General features: G+C 42.1%; 1 protein-coding gene across 2 annotated transcripts; it reads right to left on the bottom strand.

Annotated features, from left to right (window-relative positions):
• Nucleotides 1-261: 261 nt before the first annotated feature.
• Nucleotides 262-19025, bottom strand: TBP (TATA-box binding protein). Of its 2 annotated transcripts, none has more exons than XM_081855887.1 (8): nucleotides 18859-19025; nucleotides 13003-13235; nucleotides 6995-7320; nucleotides 5687-5774; nucleotides 2823-2914; nucleotides 2462-2629; nucleotides 1402-1496; nucleotides 262-1033 (listed from the first exon to the last, which is right to left on the bottom strand). In XM_081855887.1, the coding sequence occupies exons 2-8, from the start codon at nucleotides 13054-13056 to the stop codon at nucleotides 954-956; spliced, it is 903 nt and encodes a 300-aa protein (XP_081712013.1). In that variant the 5' UTR covers nucleotides 13057-13235; nucleotides 18859-19025; the 3' UTR covers nucleotides 262-953. The 2 variants fall into 2 exon arrangements, with proteins under 2 accessions (XP_081712013.1, XP_081712014.1); XM_081855888.1 differs by lacking the exon at nucleotides 18859-19025 and adding an exon at nucleotides 18417-18846.
• Between the last annotated feature and the right edge of the window lie 150 nt (nucleotides 19026-19175).

The raw sequence follows: 19175 nt of genomic DNA, 5'->3' as shown, positions 1-19175 counted from the left end.
AGAGCTAGATTTCTCCAAAGCATCCCCCTATGCTCAGTTAAAGGACAAACTTCCCTCCACCATGGAGGTAACTGGGTGCTTCATATGACCAGGTGTTTAAATGGTGCTACCCATTTTAAATTGTTCTTATCCCTATAGGGCTGCAAGCCTGCTCCACCACTACATGAATTGACCACCAGTTCCAGAAAATGTGTGAACTAAGCTATAGCTTATATGCTAAACTTTTTTAAAAAAGATACTTAAAAAACACACAGAAAGTAATTTAAAAGGCAAAACACATTGCTTTAATACTGGATTGTTAAGAAATCTTATAAAAACCAATTCAATACACTGAAAGCTACAAGCATGCATTTAGCACATTAAAACAGCAGCAGAAGCCAATCAGGTTAATCACAGGCTTTTACTCTTCAAATTCTTTCCCCAATTTTCAAAAGCAGCATGTATTTATACATTTAGAACTCAAAAAATTGCTTCCCAAATAGAGGAATATATATACAACCATCAGTTTTCATTAGCAACTTTCTGTCCTGCTGAATACTGAAAAGAGGGAATGTGAAAGGTGGTCTAAAAATGTAGAATCAAAGTTTCTGATTATAAAATTCATGGTTGAAAGAATACTGTAAGAAAACTGTTAAATGTTGAGTAACACGGTTTAACCAGTTTGCCAGCGTAAGGTTTCCGATTTTTTTAAAAATAGATGTTAAAACTGTTTAAAAGCTAGAAATATAAATAAGTCGAGTTGTTTCTCCAAGGAGAGCCGAGTGAAGCAACTCACGGTAACTCAGTATAGACGTAACACAAACACCCTCCCCATGGAGATCTGGTAATTAGGCACTAACTGGGAAAATGTTCCAAGGCCTGATGCTACAGTCTGTAAGTCTCCTTTTACTTCTGTGCCATAATCAGTAACTTTAAAAATGTTCCCCAACGTCTTGGATGAGCACGAGGAACTGTTACGTTGTCTTTCTGAATCCTTTTAAAATAGGATATATATTCTCAAATGCTTCGTAGATTTCAGCTCTGACTTTTGCACCTAGAAGGCAAAGCACTAGTTATACAATCACATTTTTAAAAAGCCCCAAAAACTACAATGTACCCCCTCCTTTTTTTACAGGGCATGAGGTAGGGTGCCTGGTTTATTCTTTTCCTGTAATGTGGACAGGAAAAAGGAGGAACCGCATGGCTCAAATCTTTTATTTGTGCAGTTGGTCCACAGTTGTAGACTCTTAGAAGAGTTCATCGACAGAAGTTGTAGCACATTTGCAATACCAAAACACCAACACTTCAAAAAATGACTAAGCGGACATTAAAATAATTTGGATTTTCATGAAATCATTACTATTAGGAACCTCTGTTGGCACGACAGTTTAACTCAATGCAGAAATGTCATATGTAACTTACCTGTTAAAACTACCTTCCCAGAAACAAAAATAAGCAGGACAATTCTTGGCTTGATCATTCTGTAAATTAAACCAGGAAACAATTCTGGCTCATAACTGGAAGAAAAGAATAAACAAGCAAAATCTTTAAATGAAACTTAAGCTAGTGTGGGTTGAATGAGATGTCTGTAAGTGAAAGTCATTTTATTTCTCTTGCCACATGTTAATTTTTGTTATTACTAAATCTTGTGGCTGATACACCAAGGCAGACATTTCCTGCAAAATATACGACATATTTTGTATAAGAATGACAAAATATGGCTTAAGCTAACTGTTGAACCATCTCCTGTTTCAAGCTTTTTATGGGGAGCTGACATTTAAAAAGGTTTTCATACAGATTTCTTTGGCTACTCAGCTAGCAATGTACACCATTAGTCCCCAAGACTTCATGAGACCAGTCTATCCCCCCCCCTTTTTGAGAGACACTTGTCTGTAAACGACCAGCTTATTTAAAATACGGCTATATACAATAAAATCATTACATCATAAAATATTAGCAAATGGAAGAAGTCTCAAGTGTTGCAATTCTTGTCTACAAAACTTTATATACAGGGTTGGATCTGAAAAAAGTGTGCAGTAGGACACTGACAGAAGTTGACTCAGGGGTCAGGGGACTCTGCTGAATAGGAAATCTCCAAAAACTGGATACATGCACCTTTTGCAAATGTGAGCAGTGCTCACTGAAAGTGACTCTGCTCGATTTCTGTGGATGCCTGTCCTTCATGGAGAAGGTTTTTGGTGAGAGGTGTGGGGAAATTAACCAGCCTTCTGCTATGCACTTTTACCTGGATCCAACCCACAGAATGTCCTAAATTGGCTACAGCTTGACAAGCAATCCTTCTCATTTGCATACACCTGATTCAGGATACTATGGAAGATCCAAAGCAATGATTAAACAGACTAACAAAAAAAATTAAAATGGTGGAGATAATAACAAGAGAATATGTTGCCATATCCACTTGTATTTTGTGGCAGGTTTTATTCACCACTTGGGTACTTGGGTACAATAACCTTTTACCTACCTGCTAAACTGTTGATGTGTTAGTACCAATCCTTCGAGCCTGATGGGGAATTTCACATCACAGCTGCCCACCATATTCTGAATCTTAAAATCCAAGAATTTGGCTGGAAAGCCTAATTTCTGCACAACTCTGGCATACTTCCTGGCAGCTAACCTGGACTGCTCCTCACTGGGGAAAAAGAAGTCACTGTAATTTTACCAAGTATTATTTACCAAGTTAATAATAACAAAATGTTGTATATGGTGCATGTGTGTGCAGTAAATGTGCTTGGGGAGCTGGACTGTCAACCCCCAAGTGAAATGAGAATAAAACTATACTGGGCATTGAGATTAACGGGCAGATACTCCATGGACTCACATACCTCTTCGCCCCTGTACACACCATTTTCCCAGAACTGAATATGAGGGCGGTGGTACGTGGCTCTCTTATTCTCATGATTACAGCAGCAAAACGCTGAAATACACACAAAAAAAGGTGGTTACTACAAGAATCCCAAGAAACATTAGTAAATAATTTTTGAAGCTGCAACAACCTCTATACTCCTCATCTTTATAATTTTGCAAGCATTTATAATCAACTACTTCAGGAATAAGAGTGTGGACCTCACATTCCAAAAGGGATTATTTATCTTGCTGTATAAACAGCCCTCATTTCTACTTTAAGATATATAAGCCACATTTTGCAGCCCAAATTCAGGAGGCTTGTTAAAAATATTGCAAGGAGTATTGCAAGCTCACTCTGCTACAAATTGTTTTAAGTGTTTCATTATATAACCTTTTTATTGTAGCAGGTTCTTCGTCCTTAGATTCAACACTAAAAAAAAGTTTTCTTCAACAAAGTATCATTTTTTACTATATAGAGACTCTAATCTCCAAATGTGAGCAACAGTTATCTAGCACAGTGTTTCCCAACCGGTGTTCCGCGGCACACGAGTGTGCCGCCGGACGTTGCCTAGTGTGCCGTGGGAGGGAGGCGGGCGAGTCGGGCTAATCCTCCGACGAGCTCCACCTCCAGACCCATTGCTCAAATCCTTTAACCCAGGAGGGCGGGGAGAAAGGGTGGGAAAAAAGAAGGGGAAGAGAAAATATTTTTTTAAAAAAAGGAAAGAGAGGGAAAAAAGCGAGGGATGGAGGAAGGGGAATAAACAGAAGGGGAGGACAATGAAGAGGGGCGGGGCTTGGCAGGCAGCAGATAACTGGGGAGGGGGCGCGGCTGGCGGCGGCTCAAGGCAGGAAGGGAGGAGCTGCCTCGCGGAGAGTCTTGGGCTGCAGAGATTTCCCGTTCAGGAGCGCGGGAGGCCACGCCGTGGATGGGAATCTCCTCCTCCTCTTCCTCCTCCTCCTCCAGGAGAGAGGGTGGTCTGCCCCACCGAGTCGGGCGTGCTCAAGCGTGGGAGCCTATAGTTAGAGCTCAGCTCCTTTTCTTGCCTTCCCCGCCCCCCCCCCCACGGAGCACATTTTCCTCGCCCCCCCAACCCCCGCATGTAGAATAGAAGCCCTCCAGCCTCCACGGTGCACAAACTCTCCCCTCTGCAACGAAGCGCTTTGTTGCATATCTTTGGTGAGGTTTTTAGGCAGTCTTGGTGCACCTTAAATCAGCGCTAATTGCGCCTGGACGCAGTATTTACTTCCGAGTAGGCCCCCTCCCCCCCCCCGGTAGCACCTGACGTTGCTATTCGTATCATCAGGTTTGTTTGTTGATAATTTAATTGTTTTAAAAGCATCATGCTAAAGAGCTCTCTCCCACCCCCAGACCCTTGGGCAAAACAGAAACACACACATACACAAACACAGAGATTGAGCCCTGCAGGTTTTATGAAATGAATGGATTCTGAATGCCTGTTTCAGTGGCTTGTCCGCCTTAGGCTGCTGGGCCAGACACCTGTTACACGGTGCAGTCCGTAAGCTGTGAGCGCTGCTACCTGCCGCCGAGACCACATAACGACAGTCTTGAAAGACCTACATTGGTTCCCAGTACCTTTCCGAGCACAATTCAAAGTGTTGGTGCTGACCTTTAAAGCCCTAAGCGGTTTCGGTCCAGTATACCTGAAGTAGCGTCTCCGCCACCATCGTTCAGCCCAGACACTGAGATCCAGTGCCAAGGGCCTTCTGGCAATTCCCTCACTGTGAAAAGTGAGGTTACAGGGAACCAGGCAGAGGGCCTTCTCAGTAGTGGCGCCCGCCCTGTGGAATGCCCTCCCATCAGACATCAAAGAGATAATCATTACCTTCTATGCTGTTACTATATTTTTTTTTTTTTTTACATAAGTAAAAAGTGACCTTTCCCCATCTGGCATGGTGGTGTGCCTCGAGATTTTTTTCATGAAACAAGTGTGCCTTTGCCCAAAAAAGGTTGGGAAACACTGATCTAGCAGAACAGAAGTGCCAGTCTTATCCATTTGTGCCTCTCCCTCCAGTAAATAGGATGCAGAGGAAGTTGGGTTTCCCCAACAATTATTTAGAGGTGCAGAACTTCCCTGGACAGTTGAAAGACTGCATTCTCCACCACTAATCCTTTAAAATGAACTGGTAAACACTAGGAAAAATACTCCCCTTCCCATCATCATACAATACCTCACAACTTCATGGACCTTTTCCTTTTTTATTTAACCCCAGGCTCTGTTGACTTGTTTCAAACTAACCATAGTCAATATTAATGACAGCTTGTCAGTTCAGAAAGCACAAACTGAATAAGCAAAAATGGGAAGGAAAGATTCTCCACTCCTTGCAGTCATCCCAGGAGAAAGAAATGGGAGAGAATTATGTGAGCTCAAGGCTCACTTCTCACACACTAAACTGATTTCACATACCATCTGAATATGGACAACTCAAAATATTACTTTTGCCAAGGAGCTTTTGGAGAGGTGAAAACTGTCACTTCCCTTTTAGAAATACCTTTGCAAGTGACTTTTGCATCCTTTCTACCAATTCTGCTAGATTTATTGTTTTACCTTCTTTAAAGAGTAAAGATAGGAAATTGCCAAACTCGATCCAACAGGTGAATTATTTGTTCTAGTGGAACTGCCTATGTCCAACTCCTGACATATGATGTCAGGTGTGGGGCGGGTGGGCTTGGCTTGGGGAAACAGCCCCACAGATCAATTTGGGACCTGTAGACTGGGGGCTCCCCAACCATGAGAAAGCTAAAAGAGATTCATGCTGGACCCAAGGGCAATCAGAAACAGAAGCATCAGGTAATGGCTATCGACTCTCCATTATATCTTACCTTGGGGTTGTATTCAGCATTTCGAGCACGAAGGGCAATGGTTTTGAGGTCCAGTTTGCAACCAAGATTCACTGTAGACACAATATTCCTAAAGACAATTCAAAGACATGCTAGGCAAGCTAGATTTTTTTCCAAATTTTGAATGTATCCCCTACTATGCAATTGCATTTAAGCAAATAAAAACTAGAATACCAGGACGCAGCTCAGCCTTATAAGATTTACAACCGGGATAACTTTGACTCGTGAGTTACTGCCTCGGGCCAATTTTCATGTAAACACGCCCTACTGATTTATATGGTTACAGTTATTATGAATATATATTTTCAAGAATAGTCTCTCTCTCTCACACACACTCAATCTCCAACAAAGGAAAGTCTACGACACCCCAATGAACTGTTCCATTTTCGCACAGTGAACCCATTGATTTGGGTCCTATCCTATGGAACAGCAGGAAATACATTTGGTCCATCAGAGCTGTGACAAATATTTGAAGGGTGCTATTGTATTGTCTCTGAACACAACAAAGAATTGAACTATCGTAAAACTACAGCAGCCCATTCAGTCCCACATTGATGTGCATTAACAGTTTATGGTCAACATACAGTGGTGCCTCGCAAGATGAAATTAATCTGTTCCGCGAGTCTCTTCGTCTTGCGGTTTTTTCGTCTTGCGAAGCACGGCTATTAGCAGCTTAGCGGCTATTAACGGCTTAGCGGCTTTACGAAAAAGGAAACAAACTCGCAAGAACTCGCAAGACGTTTCATCTTGCGAAGCAAGCCCATAGGGAAATTCGTCTTGCGGAATGACTAAAAAAACGGAAAACTCTTTCGTCTTGCGCGTTTTTCGTCTTGCGAGGCATTCGTCTTGTGAGGTACCACTGTATTAGGGGCACCTCCTGCCTTATAGCCTATCCTGTTGTCTAAGAACAATGAAACAATTGAGAGTGCTCATGAACTCCCCATCTGTGAACCAGTTCAGAACACAGGGATGCAGAGGAACTCTATAGCTGTCACATTCCTAAGAAGTTCCACATTCCAAAACATGAGCTAAAGCCTGAACATTTTTTGCAAATGTTGTGAGGCTTATTTGAGATGTCCGGGAAGCGAGGGATATGTCAACTATTCAGTGGTTTTTAGTTAAGTAGCTGCCATTAAAAGGTACTTTATTATTGCTGCTTAACACTAGTTGCTTGGCCCTAGTCAATCCAAATAGATAGATTTGCTAGCCAAGATCAGAAGGTTACAGGAGCTTACAGTCATTATTTAAAAATATTGCAGGGTCATGGGAGGGAGAAGAGAACACACTCACTGTAGCTGTGGTACAATCCCAGAGCTTTCAGAGGCAGGTGTTGCAGGAGTTATTGGGGTCATGGGGGTCATCGGAGAGGGGTAGAGAGGTGTGGTTCCTGGTAAGGGGGCTGTAGTAAGTGTCTGTGAGTGGAAGAGCTGCGGCGTTTGACCGGATGCACCCTGTGTGGATTGTGATGTGGACTGCTGTGCTGCTGCTTGCTGCTGTTGCCTCTGTTGCTCTTCCAGAATAGATAAGCTGTTGGTGCTTTGAACAGGTTGGGGTGTGAGCCCCGTGCCATAGGGCATCATGGGACTAAATATAGGGATGCCGGGAGTCATCGCACCCTAAAAAAAGAGAAGAGAATTAGAGAATGCTACCGAACACAGATGTTTTTGAACCATCAAGAAGAGGATTATGTATTAGTGAAGTTGCTTTAAAAACAGCCAATTCTATTTCCATATCAATGGTGCAATCCAATGCATACTAACCTGGGAGTAAGACCCACTGGACACAATGTGCTTTACCTTTGAATAAACATGCACAGGATTGCACTGAAACAGTAGCTAGGATACTCCAGAATGAGTATATTACCATGTGTATTCTCCAAAGCATTGTTATAACCTTATTTTACTTGGACTCTTATAATAGGGCTGAAATTGACATTCAGTTACTATAATAAAGGGGGGGGTAGATCAAAACTGGATTTCTCTCAAATATGCTTTCATTAGAAGGCTTCCGGCGATCGTGGGAGTGAAAGCAAGCGGGATTCCTCAGTGCTGAGAGAATCCAGCTTTTGAGGGAAAAAGGGAGTGCTGCAAGAGCGCCGCTGCCCCCCAAACACCCTTGAAAGGATATTCAAGGGGCAGGGTCCTGGCACGGTCCATGAGCTTATCCTCCGGCTGCCAAGTAACCTCTTTTTTGGAGGCGACAAGAGCGGCAGGGTAGAGAAGCGGACAGCGGGAAGCCATTTCTATCCCTCAAGAGCGAAACTCTGAGTTTGCACACAGAAGCGATCAGCTCTCAAACATTAAGAAACCGAATTGGGACTTATTAAAATACAAATTTATGGATTAGAGCCGACTCGAAGTGGGTAAGGTGGAAAAAAGGAGGTCAGCCTTGCCTGGAATTTAAACTACACACAAGAGACTTCCGGGTTGGCGCCATCGCCGAATGGCGGAATCCCTCCGAGCTCCGGAGGGAGCCTGCTCGGCAGGGGCTGGGTTCTACCGCGTCGGCATCGCGGGGACCCTCAAAAACCATGGGCGCTGAAACCCATGGGCATGGTGACTTGGCGGGCACCGTTTGCGCCCCCCCGACCCGCGAAGGAGCCGTTTTAAAGGCTGCGGAGCGGGTGCCGGGGGGGTGTGGTGCTATGAGTCCTCCGCTTCCCCTACCGAGCGAAGCCGCATGCCATTTGGCAGAGAGCGCTGACTTCTTCCATTGAAAATTCGGATTAAAAAGAATAACCCGTGAGTAATTGGAAACTGGACTTAAAAAGGGGAAAAAATTTAAATTCGGAGCGAGCGGGGGAGGTGCAAAAAGGAAGTCCGTCTCCCCCCTGTCGTAGAGGATTTAAAGCAAAGGATTTAACAACTAAGATCGAGTGCTACCTTATTTTGATAAAGTCACTAATTTCACGATGGAAAATTATAAGACTGGGCTGGAGGAGAAAAGTAGAACGTGAGCTAAAATGCAAACCCCCCCCCCCGGGAACCGGGAGCGATCCGCGAGAGCGCCGGGAGAGGAGAAACAGAGGCTTTGACAGCTGTCAAAGGAGCTGTCAAAGCTGAAGAATAAAAAGAGAACTTTGTTATGAGGACTTTGCCGGTTACATTTGTTACAAATTAGATATAAATTGTTTAAAACAAGGAATAACAAGTTACTTTGACTGTTGGGTGCGATCTGGAAGGAAACTGAGTTACTATAATCCCTCTAGAGGGGCTGTGGGACACTACAAGTATTGCTGGCATGGAATTTGAATTGGACTTTTTATCTCCTGGGAAACTGCAGAAATGGAACACTATTTTGTCTACAGAGGTCTCTACACTAAAGGAGACAATAGATTTATCTATTGAAGAATGGAAGGGACTTGACGTAAAGTTTTGTTCCTGAATAACAAAGCCTCTGTAGGGGATTTAGAAGCTTTTGGAATTGGAACATTTTTGCAGGAGAGCAGGAAAAGAAACTAGAGGAAAGTGAGGAGAGAGAATAATAACAACAACATGAACAACAAGAATTGGACAAAGCTGGAAGTGGGAACATTTGGGACATCCAGATTTGAAAGGTCTAAAGAAACAAAATTGGAGTTTTTACTCTTAAATACAGAGATCTGGGTGGAAAAAATGGACCTTTTTGAGATAGAGCTTTTCCAAGATTGGACGCTTGAAACTAAAGATGATCAAAAAGACGGCAAAGACTATTAAAAAGACGGCAAAGTGGACTTGTGAAGGATTTCGGCTTAGATGTGGGATCTCCAGGATGACAACAGGCATTGATGGACATTGGGGAACGCAACCGGGAAAGGGGGGAGGGAAATTTGGAATCCAAAGGGTGTTAAATTATACTTTATTCTTTGTTCTATTTTCTTTTATTTTAATCTGTTCTGCATATTAAAGAGGGGAACTCGTGGAAGGGAGCGGGGTCGATTTTAGGGGATGGAAAAACATTCTTAACATTGGGTTAACTATAATAAGTTTAAAATTTGGGGTAAGAACTTGCTGAATCTATTTGAAGGAATTGGAATACAAGAGGGGGTGGGGTGGGGAAGTCCTGGCAAGATGCTAATGAAAATAAGGTTATAAAATAAATGTTTTATTTCTTTTCTTTTTTCTGTTATATTTGAAAATGTTCAATAAATATTATTAAAAAAAAAATAAACTACACACAAGAACAATCTTCAGAGCGGAACAAAAACGCAAGTCAATGCAAACGGATTAAACTGATAATTTATTTGACTGCCTTCTAAAGGACTATAAGGAGTATAAGGACTATAAAGATAGAGAAAAGGGGGAGAGTCATTTGGAAAGCAAAATTAATAGTCTTATCAGTGAGTCGGTGGGAAACGTCGGGGGAGAAGACTCTGAGAGCTTTCTACTTTCGTTTTTAAAAAGATCTGTGCAATTAGCAGCAACGGACTTTAAACCTACTGACTTTTTAATTCTAGCCTGTGAAGTATTGAATAATGAAGTTAAAAATTTATCTATGATGTATAAATTATTATTAGAATGGCATTTGAAGGATGAAGAGGTTAAATCAGTTATGATTCAATGGGCCAAAGACTTTGGATATAACATTCAATTTGATGATTGGATAAAATTGTGGAAGGAAGGGATGAGATTTACGGCATGTACCACAATTAAAGAAAATGTTATGAAAATGATATATCGATGGTATATAACACCAGTTAAATTAAGTAAGATGTATAAGGTGAGTAATAAATGTTGGAAATGTAAGGAGAAAGAAGGGACATTTTATCATATGTGCTGGGAATGTAAAAAAATGAAGTGCTTCTGGGAAATGATATATAATGAGATAAAGAAAATACTGAAATATACATTTGTTAAAAAACCAGAAGCATTTCTATTAGGAATATTAGGTGGTGAAATAAAAAGGAACGATCAGAAAGTATTTCTGTATGCAGTAACAGCAGCCAGAACTCTTTTGGCCCAGAAATGGAAACAAGAAGAAATGCCTACGATTGAAGAATGGAGATCGAAATTAATGGATTACGTGGAACTGGACAGATTGACAGGGAGGATTTGCAACCAACGAGACCAAAGATTCACTGAGGACTGGAGTAAATTTACAGAATATATTAAAAATATTTGTGATAATGATATAACGTTTGTAAGTTTTCAAGAAGCTCTGTAAGAAGATTTGGTAGAAATATTGTTTAAACAACATGGTAAGATAAGATATATATAGTGCAATATAAATTAAGAAATGTGAAGATTTGTGATAATTACGGAAAATTATTAGACATGTTGATGGAAGTCTAAAAGAAAAAAAGATGTGTGATGAGTTTTTGATGTTTAATAATGTTATAAATTTGTTTTTATTGGAAAATTAATAAAAATCATATATAAAAAAACAAATATGCTTTCATTAGCACTAGGATACTTTTAAATCAGTGCTTCTCTTTAGCTGAGGAACTTTCCCTTAAAATTAAAGGCATGCAGTGCTCTTATATCCTTAATGGTTGATTTTCAGAACCTGTAAAAGTAATAACTACCTACTCAAAGGAGCGCTTCCCTTTCATTTCAGCATTCCTTCCCTGAGGCTGGTAGTTCTGTGTCTTTGCATCAGGGATGACAGACACTACATTCCTATGCATGTTTACCCAGAAGAAAGCCCGTTCAGTGAGGCTTGCTCCTAAGTAAGTGTCCCAAATATTTCTGCCCGAATTATCCAAATACAATGTAGAGAGGTGTCTGAGTTGCCCACCACTAGAGAATGCCAACCAGAAAGCAAAATAAAATCAAGGGAAGAACAGAGCAGTAAAAACATGAAGCAATGAAGCCCCTGCTGGACAGCTGCTTTGGGTTCAGAACATGCAGTTGGGCAGGAGTCACCTACTCAGTGCCATCAGCAGAAGCTCTGCACAAGAACTTCTGCTTGCATCATGGCACTCCCCCGCCACTTCCCCTTGTGCCCCAACATTGGCTCTGGGGAGGTTGGGAGAGAGAGGTGGGATCATTCTGTCTAGCAAGCTGAAATGCTTTTGCAGGTGGAACAACTGGAAGAGTGCAATGCTGAATTGCATCTATTATTTCAAAATGTATCCCTCAAGGCACACTAGTATACCCCATGCCTGGGACACAGTTTGGGAATTACTAGTTGAAGCTAATTAAAATAAATTCAGTTGTACATGTCATACTCTTTTAAAAAAGATCAGCAAATTCCAGGTATGCAGAACAGTTCTTTTTAAGCAATCCTGCAGTGTTTTGCAACTTTCCCTTCTCTCAACTTTCACCACAGGGATGTCTGAAGGAACATCTGGCCCTGAGGGGAGAAGAAGCGGTAACAGTTTTTTCTAAACAAGTTGATCCATCCATTCTATTGCAGCTTCTTTTTTAAGAAGGGGATGCTTATTGTTGTAATAATCTTATGTGAAGTCCACCCGAAAAACGGTATATAAATACTCTAAATAAATAAACAAACTATTGTTTGCTTATTGTTCCCTTCAATCAAACTGCATTATGACAAAATTACAAAACAACAGAAGGGGGGCAGAGTTCGGAATTTCCAGAATACAAATAACCATCTAGACACACATTGTTCACTTTAACTGGGATATTTTGAAAAAGGATTCAAGTCTAAACCATAATTATAAATTGAGACTATATTTTGAAATTAAATGAAATAAGAGTCTCCTCCCTCTCTCTCACACACACACCTTTCAGGCCAAGGGTACATCAAAGACACAAAATGCTGGACATTGGGTTTGGGTAGTTAGGAAGTCAGTATGGAGGAGTCTGTGTCTTTAATGCTTCACCCATTCAAAAAGTAAACAAGAATGAAGCAGGAAGGGAAGAAGTGCCTCCAATATTTTCAGCTCTTGCCAAGGAACTGGCTTCCAGAGGGTAAAAAAAAAACAGAGAGGGTCCAAGAAAAGCATTCTTGGCTACCATTGAAGGAGGCTGTAGTAAGTTTGTGGCAGGGACTGCTCCATCAGCAAGCATGCCGCCACTTAGGGCAATGGCTGTAATAAGGGCCAGTGGTATTTCTTGCCTCCTTTGCCAACTACCCTTTCACTGAGGCCACTGAAGAGGCAGAGCAAAAGGTAGGGCCAGAGCATGTTCTGGCCTTTGTTGAGAAGGAAGAGGTAAAACCACCCTGTGATCTTCGCAGGCATAGATAGATAGATAGATAAGATGTGATTCAAAAGAGTTTGAAGCAAGCCCACCGAGAAAAAAGATAATGAGAGGAGGAAGATCTAGTGCCTACAACATTGCATCACTTTTCACTGGGTAAATAATTTTGAAATCTGTGTTTCCTAATAAGCTGCAAAATTCGCACATCTTTACCTGAGGGGATGCTAAACCCTGGGCGTAGGGTGGTAAACTGTTGTTTTGATCCATGGCAGCAGTCCGGTGTCCAGTCAAGTGACAAGTATTTACAGAAACCCCGTCCAGAAAAGCAGTTTCACACCATCTGCCTTGAGAGTCACTTCCTAAAGCATCCCAACAAGGTATGCAGCCTGTCTTGACATATTTGAAAGGACTTCAGCTTCCAAGTGTCTAAGAGGAGGATCATAAGTCTGAAAGAGAGAAACAAGTTTAATGAAACACATGCCTTGCAGTAAAATTAAGAAACACACAACACTGCTGTATTTTATAGTCACAAAATGTATTTCTGTTGTCCAAACAATGCTGTCAAGTGTGCTTCTTCCAGTATTATATGCATGGGCCTGCTTGCAGAATAGCTTTTGGGTGCCAGTTCTAAGAATCTGCAATGACAAATCCCCTTTCAGATCTCCCACATACTGAATACATTGGTTTTTGAAGTAAGCAAAAAGCATAAGCCTAACAAGACAGATGAGATCTGTGATGACAATTACCTTTGAAGCAGGACAATGGAGAATACACGATCAGTTTAGCTACCCAACCCAAATAGCTCAGTTTGGAAGGAAAATAACGATACCTAAAAAGAAATCAAGTACTTACAACTTGGTTTCTTCTTTGACTCAGTAATACTGCAACTTAAAATTTCTATTCTGTTCATACCTGAACTTTTAAAGAATGTTAAGTAATAAGCAAACTGAGGTTATTATTTTATTACTTTGTATACCCCATAGATGGTGAGCTTCAGCTGAGACAGAGTGTTATTCCCAAGGTCTTTCGATGACATTCATTATCTGAGAAAAGATTTGGAGGTCCAAACTCAACATACTAGCCACTGCACCAGCCTGGCCAGGACAAGCAAAAAGCCAAAATCAGGAGTGCAACAAGTAAATAATAAGTATCAGATTACATAAACATTTTTCACACTGAAAATAGAAATAAATAGCTAGCTAACTTGAAAGGAGGGTGGGTTGATGTGACCCCTGAAGTGCCTGCATCCCCCTGCTCTGCCCTGCAGTCCCTTGATACAGGATGCTTCTCCTGAATGTTTGCCTTGGAGAGCACAAGGTCATCCTTCAAAGAGCATTCCTCTAAAAGGGGCATGACAGTGACCTTTTACATCAAGAGATCCTTTTTGGAATAAAGCTTGAAACTGATTATTATATCCCTTGGCTGAATAGTAGGCAGCAGTTAGAAAAGGATCTGAAATGTTTTCCTTGAAACTTGAATTTGCTTTATACTGGATTGCTTTAGTTGATGCTTTAATGTGTTATCAACCTGTTTGAGATTTTTTCTTTAAAATATAAAGTGGCATAGAAATGGAATTATTATTATTAATAATAAGTCTCATTCTAAAAAAACTATGGTGCCTAGATATTCCGTGGTGGCAACCACAACATAGGTTTAAGGTGTCATTTCTAATGCTGGTTGTCTAACCAGAAAAAATATTGGGGTTGTGTTGCACAGCTCAATGAAACCAACTCAGGGCATGTCAGGAAAGAAAAAGGCAAAAATCCACGCTATGGGTTATTTGGAAATGAACATAAAATAAGACATCAAGAATTGTGAGGAAACATAATAATAAAATGTCTAGCTGTATCACTGAGTGTGAAACTATTTTGAGAAGTCACGTGCATGCACCTGTATTGAGAGAACATTATCCCTTAATAATTGTTTATTGATGACTGCTTATGGCCAAAGGCTGGCAAACTCCAAAAACGCCTACATGGAAAGAATAGATCAAAACTGCACAATAAAACTGAGTGAGTTTAAGAGAGCAAAAATGCAATTCTAAGGTTGTTTACTATGAAATAAGTACAATGATTTCAATAAAACCTACTCCCTACTAAAGGAAAGTAGAAATATGTTGGCTTTAACATTAATTGCAAACATGCCCTGGATTATGGAGAAAGCTAGAGAGTTCCAGAAAGACATCTACTTCTGCTTCATTGACTATGCAAAAGTCTTTGACTGTGTTGACCACAGCAAACTATGGCAAGTTCTTAAAGAAATGGGAGTGCCTGATCACCTCATCTGTCTCCTGAGACATCTCTATGTGGGAGAAGAAGCTACAGTTAGAACTGGATATGGAACAACTGATTGGTTCAAAATTGGGAAAGGAGTACGACAAGGCTGTATATTGTCTCCCTGCTTATTTAACTTATATGCAGAATTCATCATGCGAAAGGCTGGGCTGGATGAATCCCAAGCTGGAATTAAGATTGCCGGAAGAAATATCTACAACCTCAGATATGCAGGTGACACAACCTTGATGGCAGAAAGTGAGGAGGAATTAAAGAACCTTTTAATGAAGGTGAAAGAGGAGAGCGCAAAATATGGTTTGAAGCTCAACATCAAAAAAACGAAGATCATGGCCACTGGGCCCATCACCTCATGGCAACTAGAAGGGGAAGAAATGGAGGCAGTGAGAGATTTTACTTTCTTGGGCTCCATGATCACTGCAGATGGTAACAGCAGCCAAGAAATTTAAAGATGCCTGCTTCTTGGGAGAAAAGTGATGGCAAACCTAGACAGCATCTTAAAAAGCAGAGACATCACCTTGCCAACAAAGGTCCGTATAGTTAAAGCTATGGTTTTCCCAGTAGTGATGTATGGAAGTGAGAGCTGGACCATAAAGAAGGCTGATCGCCAAAGAATTGATGCTTTTGAATTATGGTGCTGGAGGAGACTCTTGAGAGTCCCATGGACTGCAAGAAGATCAAACGTATCCATTCTTAAGGAAATCAGCCCTGAGTGCTCACTGGAAGGACAGATCGTGAAGCTGAGGCTCCAATACTTTGGCCACCTCATGAGAAGAGAAGACACCCTGGAAAAGACTCTGATGTTGGGAAAGATGGAGGGCACATGGAGAAGGGGACGACAGAGGATGAGATGGTTGGATAGTGTTCATGAAGCAACCAGCATGAGTTTGGCCAAACTGCGGGAGGCAGTGGAACACAGAAGTGTCTGGCATGCTCTGGTCCATGGGGTCACGAAGAGTCAGACACGACTAAACGACTATACAACAACAAATGTACTTTAAATTGAATTAAGAAATAACGTATGTTCCGTGTATGCATATTAAATGTCAGTTTAAAAACTGTCAATATTATAATTTATGGGTACAAGTATATGGCTGCATATATTCACTTGAACTACTGTGTAGGTTTCTGATTGTCCCATCTTGGGAAGAAATTGTATAACTGTAAAAGGTGCAGCACAATACACATTTATAAAAGTATGCATAGTGTGGACAAAATGAAAGAGTGTATTTCATTTCGTTCACCTAACACTTGGGTTTGGGACACCCTTAAAAAAACTGATTGGAAGAAGATTCAGTGAAATGAGAAACTAGTACTGTACTTCAATGAAATTCACTGCTACAACTCAGCATTAACTCAGCTTGCTTTAAAGAAGGATTCAACTACCAGTAGTTTATGAGGGACAAGTCTATCAATGGCTAACAGCCAATCATTTCTATGTGGATCATACAGGCTGAGAGGCAGCCTGCCTCCCAATAACAGTGGCCTGGAAGAAGAGACAACATGCCTACATGCCCTCCATCAGCCTTCCCAAAAGCATCTGGCTGGTGACTGGATAAAATAAGCTGCTGTACAGAGATCTTTGATTCCAGCATGGCTGCTCTTAGATTATGAACACCACGAAAACATCACTATCTAGTATAGTGGTTTCCATTCTGCGCTTCCCCACCCCAGCCAATGGGCTACTTGAAAATTATTTATGGCCTTGGCAGATCACTTAATGATTTTTTTGCTTGCTGTAGCAACTGGAATGTGTGGTACTATGCATTTTGTGTGTGTGTGTGTTTTAATTTATTCCCCCCTTGCCTGTATTTTATTGCAATTTGAACTCCACAGAATTCAAGTTGTAATACAATCTAATATAATATAAGAAACAAAGGCAGCAAAATAAAAATAAAAATCAGTATGAGTAATTAATGCAGACATGTCGCAGACCACTGGTGGTCCACTGACCGCAATCTGGAAACCCCTGGTCTAGTAGCATCATTTGTCAACATCCCAGGAAATGATTGTTTCATCCAGAAACCAACAGCTTAAAGGCCTAGTAAAAAACAACCCAGAAACATTGTGAAGCACCTCCATACATCAATACTTTGAATAAGCTATTTTACAGAATGGACTATATTGCTTTAGTAATGAAGCTATACAAACCTTGCTTCCTCAAGGAGTGTTTTATAGAAGTACTCACTGAAGGCTGCACTATTTTTATTCCACTGACACAGAACTACACCAGGGATTAGAATAGTCTTGCCAAATGCCACAAATATATCGGTGTCAAAGCAGGATAATCTTTCCAGCTGCAGATACACCTACAGTTATTGTTATACTGCTACATAATAAGTGTGGGTAGCATTTAACACGTCAAGATTGAAAGAATTAGGGGAGTGTAAAGGAGTGCAACCATTGCATATTACAGCTGTTTGCAAATTGACTTTGTCATCCTCTATTTATAACTTTCATCAAATACAAAAAACATTCAACATACATTAACAGTGCACACACACAATACTGACATCTAAGCAGAAATAAAACATGTATAAACTCTTATAAAATGAGCACAGTCAATCACCACTCCTTGTGGTCTACAGCTCCCTCTATTCATATGTTTAGAGAAAGTTATGTTTGTAAAGGAATATATGTGAAAGAGCTGGAGAAATAGTTCAAGACAGTTAAGTACCCACTGCAGGTTTCACAATTAAATATCTTTCTAAAGAGACTGACATCAACCACCCAATAGTTGAGTTTCACTGATATCTATTACACACTACAACAGTTCAAATGGCATTTAACTGCCAGTAAGTTTAGGATTATAAACTAAGCAACAACTGCCTAGCAATCTCTGTGGCGCAATGGATCAGTGCATCTGACTGGCACTGCAGGGAGTTGGACCAGATGATCCTCGGTGTCCCTTCCAACCCTACAATTCTATGATTCCCTGATCTTGAGCCCACGGAAATGTAACCTGTTTCAATTAAGTATGTTAAACTATGGCATTTTGGACTCATTGCTACTAGTTAAAGAGTAATGCAGCAAACTACCGTACATTTCACTGGCCCTTCCTTGCAAAACATTTTTAGGATGGTAAAGGACCAGGACAGCTTCCTAAATTGCACAGAATCATCGAGTGCTTCTCGGAATCGTGTGTGCCAAAACGACTTGCAGAAAAACGTTCAGAGAACCAGAAAGGTGATTATTCTCCTCTCTCCCTCTGAGCACCTCCTACAACGGTGCAAGAGCCCCATTCAGCGGAGTGGGACTTGCTTCCAAGCAGAGAGCATGCACAAAATCGGGAGGAGCTGCAGGAGGAGCACATGTGGCCGAGAAGAAGCAACCTACCTTAGGGCCACTAGCTAGGATCCTCCTCCTCATTGGTTCCCATGGACTGGGAAACCGCACGGGCAGCAGAAACCGCAGCCGGGCGGAGGCGGGAGACCGGCGACATGGCCATCCCGCAGCCGCCGGGAAAGAGGTGTCGAGAAGGGCGCCCCTCCCCGCCCGCCGCGTTTCCGCTGGAGGGAAAAGCGGGAGGGAGGCAGGCGGGCGGGAGGCTAACGGCCCCAACTCGCGGCCCACAGACCCGTCAAACCCTCGTCCTGACGTTACGGGTCCGAAGGGCGGGAAGGGGGAGCGGGAAGGAGAAAGCCCTGCCTGCCGCCCGTAGCGTTACGAACAGTCGTAGCGGCGCCGCCTCCTCCGACCCCCTCAGCCCAGCGGCTCTGGGCTCCTTCCCAGGGCTGCCCTTCCCCTCGAGGGCGACGCTGGCGGACCGGCAACTTACCGCTCCAGAAGTTCTCCCGAGCCGAGCTGTGCCCCTTCGCTCGCTTCAGCGAGCGGCGCGCCTCTTTTGCGTCATCCGAAGCAGCCGCTGCGCCGCTCGACGGTTACCTCGGGCGCCAGCTTTCTTGAGGGCGGCAGCGGCCAGGAGGCGGGGTGGGGAGAAAAATGAGCGGAAGGAACGCGCAGGCGCGTTCGAAAGAATCCGAGCGCGGCTGGCGTGCCCCAAAGAGGAAAGGGGCATAAAGGGGAGGAGGGGTGAGCATGAACATCGGGATGCCAAGCGCAGCTCCTCTCTAGGAGGCATCGGCGCTCAAAGCC

Source organism: Podarcis erhardii (genome assembly GCF_964252035.2).
Source record: "Podarcis erhardii genome assembly, chromosome: 3".
Classification (NCBI taxonomy): domain Eukaryota; kingdom Metazoa; phylum Chordata; class Lepidosauria; order Squamata; family Lacertidae; genus Podarcis; species Podarcis erhardii.
This window is presented reverse-complemented; position numbering and strand designations above follow the sequence as displayed.

Coding starts and splice junctions, on each gene's coding strand:
- TBP (XM_081855887.1), bottom strand. CDS start 13,056: ATGGATCAAAACAACAGTTTACCACCCTACGCCCAGGGTTTAGCATCC. Junction 2,915..5,686: donor ATGCTGAATACAACCCCAAG/GTAAGATATAAT, acceptor TGTGTATTTCAG/CGTTTTGCTGCTGTAATCAT. Junction 2,630..2,822: donor GTGTGTACAGGGGCGAAGAG/GTATGTGAGTCC, acceptor CTTTTTCCCCAG/TGAGGAGCAGTCCAGGTTAG.